We start from the raw sequence: 17,640 nt of genomic DNA on the forward strand, positions 1-17,640 counted from the left end.
AAGCTACAGGACTGTGTTGCTAGCACAGACTGAAATATGTTCCGGGATTCTTCCGATGGCATTGATGAGTACACCACATCAGTCACTGGCTTCATCAATAAGTGCATCGATGATGTCATCCCCACAGTGACCGTACGTACATACCCCAACCAGAAGCCTTGGATTACAGGCAACATCCATACTGAGCTAAAGGGTAGAGCTTTCAAGGAGCGGGACTCTAACCCGGACTCTGAGAAAAAATCCCACTATCCCCTCCAACGAACCACCAAACAGGCAAAGCGTCAATATAGGACTAAAATTGAATCCTACTACACCAGCTCTGACACTCGTCGGATGTGGCAGGACTTGCAAACTATTACGGGCTACAAAGGGAAGCACAGCCGCAAGCTGCCCAGTGACATGAGCCTACCAGACGAGCTAAATTACTTCTATGCGCGCTTTGAGGCAAGCAATAATGAAGCATGCATGAGAGCACCAGCTGTTCTGGACGACTGTGTGATCATGCTGTCCGTAGCCGATGTGAGTGAGACCTTTAAACAGATCAATGTTCACAAGGCCACAGGGCCAGACAGATTATCAGTATGTGTACTGACCAACTGGCAAGTGTCTTCACTGACATTTTCAACCTGTCCCTGGCCGAGTCTGTAATACCAATATGTTTCAAGCAGACCACCATAGTCCCTGTGCCCAAGAACACCAAGGTAACCTGCCTAAATGACTACCAACCCGTAGCACTCACATCTGTAGCCATGAAGTGCTTTGAAAGGCTGGTCATGGCTCACATCAACACCATTATCCCAGAAACCATAGATCCACTCCAATTTGCATACCGCCCCAACAGATCCACAGATGACGCAATCTCTATTGCCCTTTCACGCCTGGACAAAAGGAACACCTACGTGAGAATGCTATTCATTGCCTACAGCTCAGCGTTCTACACCATAGTGCCCTCATCACTAAACTATGGACCCTGCCTCTGCAACTGGATCCTGGACTTACTGATGGGCTGCCCCCAGGTGGTAAGGGTAGGTAACAACACATCTCCTCAACACCGGGGCCCCTCAGGGGTGCTTGCTCAGTCCCCTCCTGTACTCCCTGTTCACCCATGACTACATGGCCAAGCACAACTCCAGCATCATCATTAAGTTTGCCGATGACACAACAGTAGTAGGCCTGATCACCGACAACGATGAGACAGCATTTAGGGAGGAGGTTAGAGACCTGGCAGTGTGGTTCCAGGATAACAACCTCTCCCTCAAAGTGATCAAGACGAAGGAGATGATTGTGGACCACAGGAAAAGGAGGGTTGAGCACGCCCCCATTCTCATCGCTGGGGCTGTAGAGGAGCAGGTTGAGAGCTTCAAGTTGCTTGGTGTCCACTTCACCAACTAACTATCATGGTCCAAACACACCAAGACAGTCGTGAAGAGGGCACAACAACGTCAATCCCCCTCAGGAGACTGTAAAGATTTGGTATGGGTCATCAGATCCTCAAAAAGTTCTATAGCTGCACCATCGAGAGCATCCTGACTGGTTGCATCACCGCCTGGTATGGCAACTGCTCAGCCTCCGACTGCAAGGCACTACAGAGGGTAGTGCGTACGGCCCAGTACATCACTGGGGCCAAGCTTCCTGCCATCCAGGACCTCTATACCAGGCGGTGTCGAAGGAAAGCCCCAAAAATTGACAAAGACTCCAGCCACCCTAGTCATAGACTGTTCTCTCTGCTACCGCACGGCAAGCAGTACCAGAGCGCCAAGTCTAGGTCCAAAAGGCTTCTTCCCAGAAGACATAAGACTACTGAACAGCTAATCAAATGGCTACCAGGACTACTTGCGTTGACCCCTCCCTCCCCCATTTTTTATGCTGCTGCTACTCTCTGTTTATTATCTATGCATAGTCACTTTACCTGTGCCAACATATACATGTTACCTCAACTAACCTGTGCCCTCGCACATTGACTCTGTACCTGTACCCCGCTATATAGCCTTGTTACTGTTATTTTATTTTTGCTATTTAATTATTTGTTTTTTTATTTTTTATTTTTTTTACTTCAGTTCCTTTTAATAATACTTTCTTATTTTTCTTTAAACTGCATTGTTCGTTTAAGGGCTTGTAAGTAAGCATTTCACGGTAAGGTATTCGGCGCATGTAACAAATACAAGTTGATTTTGAATCTATGCCAAAACTTTTTCTAGTCTCCTCCTCCTCGGCTGCCTCTCCCTCAACTAGGCTATTAATTACCTTACTTTCGCATTTCAAGGAAATGAAACTGAAAGCATAAGCATAGATGGCCTGAACCAAATTAGGATATAAAAAAAGATTTAACGTTAATTACATCCTAATAAAACGTAGGCGAATACAGTAAAGGTCTGAAAATGTTTCAAATATGATGGCATGAATGTTGTCATGCAAGATAAAACAGGTTGTCGTTCATGCACATGGTTCATCCCACTCGAACGTTTGATTATCCGTCATTGAGCTGCGGAGTGATCAGGAGGTGAGTCGTGTATCATCAAACTTTGCTAATCAAACTCTTTAATGGTCTAAATCACATGGTAACGTTTAAAAAAAATCTTTATTACAAAAATGGAATGTTATACAACACGTAGGCCTAATAAATTGTACATGTAATATCACAGTAACGGTAGCTTATTATGAACTAAGCTACTTGTAGGCTAATATACTTTTTGTGAATGCAAATATGTGATGTGTTTTTTTCAACATTCTCATGATCCGATAATGCGGCATTCATGATTTTTTTGTATTAATTATATGTGGTGCCTAAATCACTACAACATTTCACTTTACTGCTATGCACATTATTGATGTTTTTCTGTGGCAGACATTTTCGGAAAATGAAGTGTATTCGATGTCACATGCTTTGTGAGGAGGGACAGCGGTTTTGCTTGAGATGTAAAGCAATCGTCGAGGAAGAGGGAGGTAGGTAGCCTCGGGACTTTTTAAAAGACCTGAAGTCATATTTCGGCTGTATTTGTCTCAGTTATTCTTAAAAATACACTACAAAATATAACACGCTATTAATAAAAACGAAACAATCTATTGACATTCACACGTACATTGAATACGTTTACAAATAAAATACAATGTATCTATCAATGGTGAAACCTGCATGACTGACGAGGGGCATTGTATTGAAGCCACTGCACAGTCATTTTGTTATTCCTCCCCATTGAAAAAAATGTTTTGGAAGCTAGAGAAATGCATTTATTAACGTCTACATTCGTTTTGTATATTCTGTTACAGACACCGTAATTTATTATTTTAAATTATGTGAACTAAACATAAACATACCTTAAAGTATAGATTTTCTGAGGTACTTAATGTTAAGTATCCCAAATCAACAAAGAAATACTAAAATACCATTAATTCCTATGGAAGTCTGTTCGTTCTGGGGAGTACCAATATGGCGACTGGTAGTTTCAAAGCCGCTAATTGGCCAATGCATACCATTAGCAATCCAGGGTTTATATATAAATCATTGCCCCCAAAAAAATCCTTGCTAAGTGTATAGGCCCTGTCCACAGTTGCCCAGGGATTTTTATGTTCGGTAACTGATAAACTACACTGAGTGTACAAACATTAGGAGCACCTAATAGGACCACCAAGTAGCCTAGTGGGTAGAGCGTTGGGCCAGTAACCAAAAGGTTGCTGGATAGAATCCCTGAGCTGAGGCGCAGGCAAATAATTATTACCCCCCCCCCCATTCTTAGTTTTTGATCTAGGATCAACCTATTCTAACCCTGTGTGGGGGGGGGGAACTAATCTGACCTGAATCAGTGTCAAGGGATGGTCCTCTGTAGCTTCGTTCAGGGTTCCCAAACTTTTTCACTCAGGCCCCCCTTCCAGCATTGGGGAACATCCTGCCCCCCACCTACACGCTGTGCGAGTGCCACGTCTATTTCTACTAGCACTGTTCACGACACAAACTGATAACACCTCTCTTGTTGACAGAGAAAGGATTTTGCAGTTTTAAAGCTCATTTCCTGTTCTTATACACAGTTTGTCATGGATTGCAGACATTATTTTTGCCGCATTAAAGCTAATTCCTACAATTCTACACATTTTAGAGGGACTCAAACATTAGAACAAAATATATGGGCTAAACAACCTAGCTAAAGTGTGCCCCCCCCCCCCTGGCAGCCAGGACCACTGTAAGTCGCTTTGGATAAATGCCATAATTATCAATATTACAGGTAGTGCTTTTTCTCTTTGGTGAGATATAATGGAAAATAATGCATCTGATAATGCTTCACCAACTTTTTGATGTGCTGCAACATGTATTTGATTGGCATTGTAACACTCTATTACCCCAAACGTATTTCAGAACCATGCAGTCTAAAAGATGTGACCTTTGACCGGGTTAGGAGTGGAGCGACTGAAGACACCCTGCCAATGGATAGCTCCTCAGATGAAGAGGTAGGGTGTGCTGTTGCTCTTTCACACGGAGGTTTTTGCAGATATAAATGTGTTGCTGGCTTGCCTCTGAAGCTAAGCAGGGTTGGTCCTGTTCGGTCCCTGAATAGGAAACCAGCTGCTGCTGGAAGTGTTTTTGTGGGGTCACTCTTTCCTCTGGTCTAAATAATATCTCAATGCCCCAGGGAAGTGATTGGGGACATTGCCAAAATAATGGGTAACTGGGTGTTTTTCTAATTGAATACCCAAAGCATGATGGGATGTTATTTGCGTAATTAACTCAGGAACCACACCTGCTTTTAATACACTTTGGCCGCGTTTAAACAAACAGGCAGCCCAATTATGATGGGGTTTTTAAGTGTCTTTTGCTCAATCAGATCTTCTCACAGCAAATCTTCTTCAGAGTTGATCTGATTGGTCAAAAGACCAATTAGGGGAAAAAAGATCAGAATTGGGCTGTCTGTGTAAATGCATCCTTTGTATCCCTCATTTCCTTTATTTTGTCAGTTACCTGTATATAAGAATAGTTTATTTCCAAAATGCATATCTATTTTCAGAAATGTTGGTAAATTAGCTTTTATTGTTTAAAGAACGGTGTGTTTTTTCACCATCTAATCATGGCATGGGGTTGTTCAATGACAGCCATAACAATGTACATACACTCTTTTATCAAGTACTTTGCAGTTTGTGGTACATTTTTATTCATTTTTTTTAACATTCAATTGACTGTAGACGTTTTCCTTTTGAATTGAAGGACTTTCAAGATGCAAGTGATCTATTCCTTGACTTATATCTTGGGAAAGATGAGGACACATCTCAGAGAGTACAAGCTGACAGTCTGGAGACAGAGCCATCTCAACAGATGGATGCTGCTGTAGCAGGTACTTCAATAATATTAGAGGAATTATACCGTATCTCTGAATTTGTGACAATCGTATACTTTATAATTGAATAAAATCATTACCAGTTGCTTTCCATTCACAAACACTGCATGTATGCTTATTTGCATTTCAACATTTAAGGAACGTTACTTTATTCACTGTGAATGGCGATCAGCACTGTTTAAAAATAATCTTTCACTCGTTTTTCACTATTTATCACTATTTCACTACTGTTATTATTTTACTAATATTATTGTCATTATTATAGCATAACAACAGTAGGGATGATGCAGTATAATAGCATGTATTTATAAATGTTTCATGCCTGAAGAGTTGTGTTGAAGACTCATTATGTATAGCTGAACGATATTTTCAGGTTTGTGATTGGCTGCTATATCTCATTTCCTAGCCCAGAGATGAAACATTTATATATTTCTTCTTGTATATATGTGCAAGTTATTCAAACATTTTTTGCTCTCTTCCACAGACCTCTCCTCCCCCGGAGAGATAACAGTTCATTATGTTGGCAGTGACTGTGTTTCTCTGAGCTGGCGCCCGTCTGACCGGAGGTACGAGTTGACCTACTCCTGCAACACCCAGAGAGAGATCCGTTCCATCCAAGGGTCCAACAGCGCTGATGTGGAAGGTCTGTTTCCCGGGACGGAGTACACATTCAGCGTCACATCGGTCACAGAAGATGGGAATCTGAGCCCGGTGATCACAATGTCCATGTATACAAGTAAGTGCAACGATTCAAACATTTCCTCTTGCATTACAGGACGAATTGTTTGACTTGTTTTCATTCTTCAAGTTGTAATTGAATTGGGCCCTTTTTGTCCTTTTTGTAGAACCTCTGCCACCTGAAAAGGTAAAGATTGACCAAGTCAGCAGTGAATCAGTGTCTCTGGGTTGGGACAAACCGATTGGTGTCACTGAGGCATGTCTCGTGACCTGTTCCTGTGATGGGGAGGAAGTCCAGAAGATGACAACGGAGTCCAACACCCTGACGTTCTCCAGTCTGAGTCCAGGTGTCAAGTACTCCTTTCACGTCTCTACGGTGCTGAAGAACGGGACCCAAAGCAAGTCGGTGGTGACATATGGCCGCACAAGTGAGTGTGTTGAAACGTGTGACGGGAGGATGTTTTACAATCGATTGATTGACAACCAAGGAGGTCAGATCTGAAACCGTTATTTTCTTTCCCGACACAGAAACCCACCTGGAGAGTTTGCTGCTGGACCTGGGGTTGGCGCAACACTACACAGAGAAGCTCGACCTTAGCACCGTGCTGCAGATTGATGAGAAGACTGTCACCGATGAACCTGCTCAGACTCTCTCAGCCCTGCCATGGATTTTCCTAAAGAGGTTGATGATGGTGAATGTGACTGCTAGGAGTGTGAAATGTACCTCATTAGAAGGCGAGGCAAGTTGTGATGCTTCATTTTGCAACATAGATCTAGATCTGGAGAGTCTGGTTGATAACCTGAACTCTAGTAATGTTGTAAACCCCTTGGACATTGTGACTGCTCTCTTTCTGTGTTCCAATGGTTTTCTCCAGCAAGAGATGGTTTTGAAAATGTCAATGTGTCAGTTTTCAGTGCCCCTGCTTCTCCCCAATTGTGACACAGAAGAGTGTACGCTAATGCTCTGGGCCATGAGAGACATTGTCAAGAAGTTCAGACCGCATTCATTGGCAGATTCCAGAGGATTTGTTGAAGACAGGATTGTTCTCTCTGACCTCCCTATGGTCTCTTTTGTCAGATTGGGCGAGTGCTCTCTGTCCAAGTCTCAGATTCTAAACAAGCTGCTGAGTAATCCTCAACAGTATCACGACACGTTTGTCCACCATGACATGGAATGTGGCGATAGCCCAAGGAGAATATCCAACGGATTGGTTGAGATAAGCTGGTACCTCCCAAGCGGGAAAAAAAACATTGATATTTTTGGTGAAGCTATTGCTGTATCCAATCTTAGAGGGGACATCAGGTCTTTTGAAACACAATATTCATTTCTTTGCCAGACGTCTGCAGCAGTCTTTGTGTTCTTTGACAACCTGGACACCAAGTACAAGCTACTGACCAGCCAACACACCAAGGCTCAGCTGTTTCTGGTGGGTAACACACAGAGCAAGAGCTTCAGCATTGATGCTTTGAAGAGAACAGCAGCAGAGTTGAACTTGAAAAAAAGCAGCATCATCCTGAAGACCAAACAGATGAATGATGCAGACTTTGTGAAGAACCTGCGAAACACAGTTGGTGAGTTGATTAAGAATTCAAAGTCCAGAATGCCATTGGAGCAGATGGCTGAAGTGGCGCATGAGCTTGGAATACTGGTTGATGAGGACTACAAAGAATGTCAGAGTGCCAAGCAAAATGCTGACGCAATCACGTCAAAGATTTATGACACACCACAGTATAAGGAAAGTCAGCTTCCCTTGCAAGGACAGATTTGGAAGGAGCTGGCACGTCTGGAGAAGGAGGAATGCAGACTGCGGAAAGCTGGGAACCAGAACCTAGAGATGTACAAAAGTGAACTCCAAACAGACAAGAGACAACTTAGGGAACAGCAAAGGAGATATGACATTTCAGAGGCAATGACCTGCTTCATAAATGCAATATCAAGCGCAGGGCTAGAAAGGACCTATTTCTTGAAATGGATGAGAATGAACCTGGACAATATGGCTCGTAAAAACCTTTCTGGCCTTAGAGAGCTGTACAAAGAAAAGTCTCAGGATTCATCTGAAAACAAAGATGAAATTGCAGACCTTGACAGACAGATTTCAAACAGTTCTTTGGGAACTGAGCATTTCCTACGTGAAATGGGTCAACTGTATGAATCTGCAGTCTTACTGGAAGAAGCTGAAGAGTCTAGGCAACAACTGAAGCACCTGCCCAGACTATGTGCTGAGTTGCTTCTGGATGGGTTTCCTCTGGAGCTGGTGGATGGAGACGCATCTAACATACCTCTGAGATGGGTGAGTGATGTGCTGTATCAACTCAATGTCTTGGTGCAACCGAAGAGCAAGATCCTGGTGGTAACTGTTCTAGGTGTTCAGAGCACGGGAAAGTCCACTCTACTGAACACAATGTTTGGAGTGCAGTTCGCAGTCAGTAGCGGCAGATGCACAAGAGGAGCCTTTATGCTGCTCATCAAAGTCAAAGACAACTTCAAAAAAGAGCTGAACTGCGACTTCTTAGTGATCATCGACACAGAAGGGCTGAAGTCGCCAGAGCTGGCACAGCATGATGACAGCTACGAGCATGACAACGAGCTAGCCACACTTGTTGTCGGCCTGAGTGATGTCACTATAATCAATATTGCCATGGAGAACTCGACCGAGATGAAGGACATCCTGCAGATCGTGGTCCACGCTTTTCTCCGGATGAAAGAGGTGGGAAAGAAACCCAAGTGTCAGTTTGTCCACCAGAACGTGGCAGATGTCTCGGCACATGATAAGAACATGAGAGACCGGAAAATGCTGCTGGAGCAGTTAAACGAGATGACCCAGGCAGCAGCCAGAATGGAAAACAAGGAGGAGAACAAGAGCTTCACTGATGTGATGGAGTACAACCCAGAGACTGGTAACTGGTACATTCCTGGACTTTGGCACGGGAACCCCCCAATGGCACCCGTCAACGCCGGTTACAGCGAGTCTGTATACGAGTTCAAAAAGAACATGATCGAGATCTTCCAGAACTGTGGAGCCTCTGGAAACAACATCATGGACTTTCTGGAGTGGACAAAAAGCCTGTGGAATGCTGTGAAGTATGAAAACTTCATCTTCAGCTTCAGAAACAGCCTGGTGGCTGATGCCTACATGAAGCTGTGTGTTGAGTTCAGTAAGTGGGAATGGTCATTCAGAAAGCACATGCACACATGGATGACAAATGCTGAAACAAGGATTTCCAACTTCGGAACAATAGCAATGAAATATCAAACAGGAGACGTGAGGGATTTTCTCCATCATTTGAAAAGTGAAGCCTCAATAGAACTTGTCCAATGGGAGAAGAACCTTCTTGACAACCTGACCAAGTACTATGAACAGGCAGATGGACATGTCTACTTGGTGGAGAGATACAGAGAGGATTTCGCAAACAGCATCAAAAGTCTAAAAAGGGAGATAGAAAACTCTGTTTTGAGTAAACTGGTCGCTGATGTTGAGATTCAACAAGGAATGAACAAGCTTGCCACAATCAAGAAGAACTACACCGCGGTGATTGAGGAAAAGGTGCTGAAGTTGGTTGAGAACTGCAGAAAGGACAAATGTCAGAGGCCAGATCAGGAGCTTGACAGAGAATTTGAAAAGGTGTGGGAGGAAACTGTGCAGGAGCTCTCTTTTCCAGGATTGAAGAAAATAGACATTGTGAGCCATGTTTTAAGCCAGCTCCGGTCTAACATGATGCAGAAGGCAGTGAATGAAAAGTTGAACAATGTGAAACTTGAAGATCATGGAACAAAACCCTTCATAGTCTCTCCAGGGGGGTTCTTAAAGAAGTTAGTGAATAGCATTTACATGAATGAGAACACAAGAAAAACCCAGGCCATGGCAGACAACCTCATAGACAAATGCAATGAATTTGTGAGAGAGACTGTTCAAAATAAGACAAACTACCATGACACATACATTCAAGAGATCCTGCACATGATTGAAGAGAAGTTGGAAGCCAACAAAAATCTTGGGACAAGCAATAAATTTGAACTCTCCATTAAATTGTACGTTTGTGGGTTTGCATCCAGGGCTTTCCAAGCAATGCACGAACAGTTCATATGTGCAAACAATCCTCATTGGTGCCTTGAACAGTTCAAAGGTAAATACCTGGCAGACTTCAAAGACTTGTTCAGTGGACAAGATCAGTGTCAGAAGAAAGCTGCAGAGTTCACCAACCTGTGTCTCAGACCTGCAGTAGAAGCCTGTGTCACCAATTCTCTGGGTCTAGAAATTGTTGACGTAATGCTGACGGGGCAGAATGCCTTTCAATTCAGCTCTCGGACATTTTTCCAGTACTCTATCCTGAAGCAACTGCTGTCAGCATTCAACTTTGACAACTATGTGAGCTACATTTGTCACTATGAAGCTTTTGTCAAGAATTGGATTTTGAATGAAATCTTGAAACACTTTTCACAAGGGAACAAAATGTTTGAATTGGAGAAGTATCAACTCAATGGGATTATCAAAGTAATCAATGAGGCAATCTCAAAGGCACAGACTAATGAGAACGACAACATAAAGGAATTCCTTCAGGACATATGCAGGGAACTTGGAGAGAAGCTGGTCATTCCCCAAGATGCGTTGGAAGCCACTATGATCCTTAACAATTCCAAACAGGAACAGTTTTCCCACTGGCTCAAAACATCTGTGGTGGAGATGGAACAGTCTCTGACAGAAGAATTCCAAAAAGCAGAGGATGTGAAACATAAATTGAAAAGACAGAAAATCAAGCCTCAGAATGAGCTGTTCACAAGAGTGTTTGGCTGCGGGAAGCAGTGTCCATTCTGCGGGGCACCATGTGAGGCGGGAGGGGAGGCCCACAATGAGCACTGTGCCTCAATACACAGACCACAGGGACTTGGTCAGTTCAGGTTTAATGACTCAAGGAAACTATGCACTGACATCTGCTCCTCTGCAGTGTTTAGTGAGGGTTCTTTCAAATGCTACGAGACAAATGAAGAATTTCAGCCTTTAAAAAAGTACAGAGAAATTTTTCCCAACTGGCATATCCCGGCAGATCCCAGCATACAGGCCTCAGACTACTGGAAATATGTGATGGCAAAATTCAACAAGGAATTTGCCAAAGAGTATGTCTCACACCCTGGAGATATCCCCCCTTCCTGGAAACGGATCACAAAGGAACAGGCAGAAAACAGCCTTAGAGAGTCTTTTAGCATTAATTGAGAACCTCTTCATCATCTTGAAGAAGAGTGGCATCTTGAAGAGTAATGAAGTGTCAGGCCATAGTCAAACAAAATTGTTAAATTTAATAGTAAACAAAGAACATGACTTAATAATACAAGACATCAGCTTCATCACTAAGCAGAAGAGTCTGCTGGCTGGAATGATAAAACTGTCATACACTTTGCCTCATTTACTTTGCTGTCCCAGAAATAATCATTTATTTTTGCATATGATCAAAGTTTAGCAACCATTGACACTTAATGATGTGTTGTTTTTTTTTATGTATATTTTGAGAATCTGCATTGGAATGATGGTCATAATTCAAGAGATGTTTTCTTGTCACATTTAGTTTTTATTTGTGCTAGCATTCACTACATGTGTTGGTTCTTATGTGGTGAATGGGTTCATTTTGTTGTAACACTGGGTAAAGTCAAGCGTTGTTCTGGCATTCTTTACTTACATTTATTCAGGAAAGTGTTGAAACCATTGAATTAGAAAATGACATTATTCTGAGACTAATACTTCTGAACTCTTCACTTTCCAAAGACACTTTGATATGAAATAATCTATTGTGTGTTTTTCTTCCATGTGAAATATCAGTAGCTACTTGTATTAGCTGAATATTGTTATTAGACTGTGTATAATACTTATAACCAGAAGACGTGTACACACACACACAAACATCCTGATGCTTCTTACTGCATAAGTATTTCACACCAATTGTGTTCCATAATAATTCATCACTTTCTTGTATATTATATTTACATTTACATTACATTTAAGTCATTTAGCAGACGCTCTTATCCAGAGCGACTTACAAATTGGTGCATTCACCTTATGACATCCAGTAGACATCGATCAAGTGCACAAGGATACATGTGTGCAAAAATGTGGGAAAGAAACGTAAAACAAAACTAAAAGAATGGAAAGACAGGCAAAGGAAGACCTTTGGATGCGGGAAAACCCAATACAAATCGCAAGCGTCAAGAAAAAAACTGGGAAAAGCTGTCCAAAAGAGGTATGTGGAAGAACCGTATATCAAACAATCAAGCTAGCTAGCTATAGAGTACAATAACTAACATGCATGTTCTGGGTTGTCTAATTCGTAACTATAGAGAAAACATATTAGCTAAAGTTCGTTGGCTACTAATTTATACATTATCGTTACAAATGTTATTGCTAGATGATAGAATAAACATATCCAGCTACTTTTTCTCCATCCACCGGATGATTCGACATGGCTACAGTAGCTAGCTAGTTATATGTAACGTTACACTGTATCCTGCAGGGATTGCACACCGAGGGTCCATTGAGGTGGCAAGCTGCATATTGAAGTGGTGCGCAAGTTGATCATCTTCAGTGACAGATGCTGTGGGCAGAATAACAACTGGCGGATGCTCAATCTCATGTCGATGCTCGTCTCTATGGGTTACTTTCCCCACGTTGAGCAGAAGTTCATGGTCTCTGGTCATTCTTGTCTTCCTTGTGATGGATCTTTTGCCAACATCGAGAAGAGGAGCAAGGTGTCAGTCCCTCATACACCTGATGATGTTTCAAAGATGATACTTGAAGCACAACCAGCAAAACCATTCAAGGTGATGAGGATGCAATGTGAAGACTTCAGGCACCTCCCAGATTCTGTCCTCAAGCGACCAGCCGGACTACAGATCACCTCCGTGAGGTAGTTAAAAGCACAGAATAGTTTACAAACATCCCATCAACATGCAACATGTTGTTCTAACAATAAAATATCCCAATGCTTGACTGTGAAAGTTGTTTATTGATGTCAGGAACTTAAACTGTTTCTGTTCTAATTTCAGTTGAGGATCCTTGGAATCTGTATGCCAGACAGAGCAACAGTCTATTTGAGGGATGAAAATTGTGGCTGATCTCCAAACCAAAACAAGGAGCTACACCTCAACCTCCCTATTTTGCAAGCCACTACCCTAGAGCATATGAGAGTCCTCTGCCCATCAAAAAAAAAAGTACCAAGATCTGATGACCATGCTCAACTACTTGCCAGCTGCTGCACACTCTTTTTATGAATCACTGCAGAGTGAATAATTTGTTGTTAAACCAAGCTACATAATTAGTTTTTTTCTGTGACTTTATGATCCCCTGAACCCGTATAGTATGTTGAATCGGAATACATTTCAGAAGACATGTCACCCCTATTGTAGGAAATTAAATGTATAGTAGGTGTTATCTATGTGAATCAATTTAGGTATGATTTGAACCAGCACAATATATTGAATTAATTTAATTTCAAGATGTTGTTCCTTGTGTAGAAAATGTTATGTACAATGTGTTCTGTTGAATTATTTTGTGTGTGATCATTTGAACCTTTTTTAATCTGAATTGATTAAAAAAAAATACGTCATCACAAAGTATGTGAGTATTCATTTGATCTTGATTCCATTTGTTGTATTAATTACAAAATACAGTACATCTCTCTGTCACCACATTTAGCATGAACTCTAAGCAGTTAATACTTAACAGTGCCTTGCGAATGCATTCGGCCCCCTTGAACTTTGCGACCCCCCCGTCACATTTCAGGCCTCAAACACAATCAATGGCAAATTATCTTAACAGTGAGCCTTTGAGGTGCAGTCAACACTCTGGATATGAATGTCTTTAAACAAAGTAGGCTACACCAACTGAGGTAAATGCTTCTATGTAAACTTTTGTATTAAAGGGAAGTTTGGAACTCGGTAGTGAGTGTTGCAACCGGGACAATTTTTACATGTTACACGCTTCAGCACTCGGCGGTCCCATTCTGTGAGCTTGTGTGGCCTACCACTTTGCGGCTGAGCCGTTGTTACTCCGAGACGAACTGACTTGTTGGAAAGGTGGTATGCTATGACTGTGCCAAGTTGAAAGTCACTGAGCTCTTCATTAAGGCCATTCTAGTGCCAATGTTGCATGGCTGTGTGCTCGACTTTATAGACCTGTCAGCAACAGGTGTGGCTGAAATAGCCGATTCCACTAATTTGAAGGAGTGTCCATATACTTTTGTGTATGTATGATGTATACAAAACAATACACTAAAATCCCCCAAATTAAAATAATATATAAATATTAGAACAAGCAATGTCAGCCATAAATATATATTTATTTGATGGTGTGTATAGACATTATTGGCAATATATGACTAGAAAAGGTGTGTACAGCAGTAGTTATATAGGATAGACCATGACTAGAATACAGTTTATACACTGAGTGTACAAAACATTAGGAACACCTTCCTAATATTGAGATGCAACCCGTTTTGCCCTCAAAACAGCCTGAAGTCATCAGGGCATGGACTGATGTTGAAGATATTGAAATCATTCAACAGGGATGCTGGCCCATGTTGACTCTTGATACACACGGAAACTGTTGTTGAGCATGAAAAACCCAGTAGCGTTGCAGTTCTTGACACACTCAAACTGGTGCGCCTGGTACCTACTACCATACCCCATTTTAAAGGCCCATTCCATGTCTCAATTGTCTCAAGGCTTACAAAATCTTTCTTTAACATGTCTCCTCTCCTTCATCTATGCTGATTGAAGTGGATTTAACAAGTGACATGAATAAGGGATCATAGCTTTAACCTGGTCAGTCTGTCATGGAAAGCATAGCCGTGGGAAGTAGGGGTGCTGAGGGTGCTGCAGCACCCCCTGAACATTTTAATAATTCATAGAAAATATGAATAACAAATATATTTTAAAAAATATGTTTTCATAAAAGTAGTGCACTGGACCTTTACTTGTGTTAGCGGCTCGATATCGAAGTCTAGTGCGGCAAATCGTTTTTTCAGCATCTCTGCTTTGGCAAAAAACGTAGTTGCATCATTAAGAACAGGTTCTTGCAGGAGCTGTCGTAAAGGCAAAGGGTGGTTACTTTGAAGATTATCAAATATAAAATATTTTGATTTTACACTTTTGTTTTGGTTACTACATGATCCCATGTGTTATTTCATAGTTTTGATGTCTTCACTATTATTCTACAATATAGTAAAAAGAAAAGCCCTTGAATGAGTAGGTGTCCAAACTTTTGACTGGTACTGTAAATTGCTTAAAATTAGACAGTAGGGTGACTCCCCTAGCGGCCAATGACGAACGCCCTAACAACTCTCCCAATAAGGGATATCTCTAGGAAATGTGCTTATTGGGCCAGTATAGTTAGGCCCTGTCCAGAAGAAATCCTAACCCCTCCTCCCTAGGCACATGTGTAGATCTGAAACAACTTGATACATTTTTTGTGCGTCACATTTAAATCTATGGTCACATTTGTGTTTATTTATTGTTCCTTTGTATTGGGGTTAGAATACCTTTACTGAAATGCCAGTTCCCAAGGTTTAGCCATTGTGATGCATTTATACTGCTGTTAGCCAGTAGGGGTCAGTGAGACGTGTTCGCTTCGCACTGGGACGATATGCGATCCTGCACCAGTGTTCTCATAATTGAGAGAACTGTGTTTCCACACCTGCATTGCTTCCTGTTTGGGGTTTTAGGCTGGGTTTCTGTACAGCACTTTGTGACATCAACTGATGTAAGAAGGGCTTTATAAACACATTTGATTGATTGATTGATTGAACCTTTGAAAGAGAAGCCACGTTCTCCTGTTTCATGATTTAGCCAGTGTTTCAGGTCAGTAAAGTGCAACAATACACTGAATACCACAATATAGTTTTGTAACATTCCTGTTGAAGTGAATGTAATGTTTTGAACAACATAGTAATTGAAGCAATCCTTTCATCTAGAAAAAACGCATTAACTCCTGAACATTTTTATTTTTGAAAAAGACTCCTGACAATATCCCAATGGTTTAGAGAATTGAATGCTGTAACTGATGTTTAAGAACTTTTGTAATTGTTGTACAGTAAAATGTTAGAAAAGCGTTTAGCTTTTGGCTGGCTCCGGTTAGCTTTTGGCTGGCTCCGGTTAGCTTTTGGCTGGCTCCGGCTAGCTTTTGGCTGGCTCCGGTTAGCTTTTGGCTGGCTCCGGCTAGCTTTTGGCTGGCTCCGGTTAGCTTTTGGCTGGCTCCGGTTAGCTTTTGGCTGGCTCCGGTTAGCTTTTGGCTAGCTCTGGTTAGCGGTTTGTTAGCTCCGGTCAGTTGGTTGCTAGTTTAACAACAATGCAGCACGCGACTGAAGAGAGAGGAGACAACCAACTTGCTAGTTACAGCATCAGCGCACGCTCTGGAAAGAGAGTGGAAAGGCAGGTCACCAGTTATAGCAGCACGTCCCCTGAACTATTACTAAGAGGTAGGTGAGAAGCCTGATGAGGGTGAAAAGGTGATGAAGCGTACTTCATGAGCTGTAACCAAAAAAACTGGCATTTGCAAAGTTTGAGGTGAGGGAGAAAGTGTTGTGGAAATAGTATTGTTAGCATTGCTAGCTGGATCAAATTCTCCATTAGCTAGCCAGAAAAATGTTGAGCCACATTAGCCAATTTAACTGATCAAATAATGTAGTTAATGACGTTAGCCAATTTAACTGATCAAATAATGTAGTTAATGGTGAAAATTAGCTGGCTAATAAAGTCAGACAGCTAAAGTTAGCTAGTTAACATTAAAAAGATAGGTGTAATTGTATATTGATGATTCATGTTTTCTTTTAAATCCACAAGTGTAATCCCTCCTTTCTAACCTCTGGATTTAAACCAAATTATAATGAGTATACTATATCAATTCTACTTTGTATTACCGTGTAGTTTACCAATAAAATGCTCTGACCGGGATGTGAACATGCTCGGTATACATAACCCGAAAGAAAGAAATTCTCACTCCAATAAATTCTCGAAAGATCTTGCTACCATGGAAAGGAATTACCTGTCTATTTGTGTGTGTGTGTGGGGGAGGGGGGGGGGGGGAAATCACCCTGATCAACTTTTTACTCATATCACAGTTTACCTATTTGCGACCTGCTTTTTAAATTATATGAGCAAAAAAAATATTACATTTGATTTGGAATGGCAAGCCAGGCAAAATTAAAAGGGCCTATTTATTTAATGAATATGAATTCGGAAGGTAGAAATGATTCAATATTAAAGCATTAGACCTCTCACTAAAGGCATCAGTCATACAAAAGTTATACTTAAATCCGAAATGGTTATCTAGTAAATTAGTAAGAATGTCTCACCCCATGTTCAGGGATTGATTTGCACTTTTCGCACCAAAGTACGTTCATCTCTAGGAGACCGAACGCATCTCCTTCCTGAGCAGTGTGACGGCTGCGTGGTCCCATGGTGTTTATACTTGCATCCTTTTGCTTGTACAAATGAACGTGGTATCTTCAGGCGTTTGGAAATTGCTCTCAATGATGAACCAGACTTGTGGAGGTCTACAATTGTTTTTCTGTGGTCTTGGCTGTGGTGATTTACTTTGATTTTCCCATGATGTCAAGCAAAGAGGCACTCAGTTTGAAGGTAGGCCTTGAAATACATCCA

General features: G+C 41.7%; 1 protein-coding gene across 1 annotated transcript; it reads left to right on the top strand.

Annotated features, from left to right (window-relative positions):
- Positions 1-2,251: 2,251 nt before the first annotated feature.
- si:dkey-85k7.12 (interferon-induced very large GTPase 1) lies at positions 2,252-11,724 on the top strand. Its single transcript, XM_035783677.2, has 7 exons — positions 2,252-2,500; positions 2,846-2,943; positions 4,349-4,440; positions 5,192-5,318; positions 5,806-6,057; positions 6,167-6,427; positions 6,528-11,724. Exons 1-7 carry the CDS (start codon positions 2,436-2,438, stop codon positions 11,207-11,209), a joined length of 5,577 nt encoding a protein of 1,858 aa, XP_035639570.1. The 5' UTR covers positions 2,252-2,435; the 3' UTR covers positions 11,210-11,724.
- The last annotated feature ends 5,916 nt before the right edge of the window (positions 11,725-17,640 follow it).

Source organism: Oncorhynchus keta, chromosome 13 (genome assembly GCF_023373465.1).
Source record: "Oncorhynchus keta strain PuntledgeMale-10-30-2019 chromosome 13, Oket_V2, whole genome shotgun sequence".
Classification (NCBI taxonomy): domain Eukaryota; kingdom Metazoa; phylum Chordata; class Actinopteri; order Salmoniformes; family Salmonidae; genus Oncorhynchus; species Oncorhynchus keta.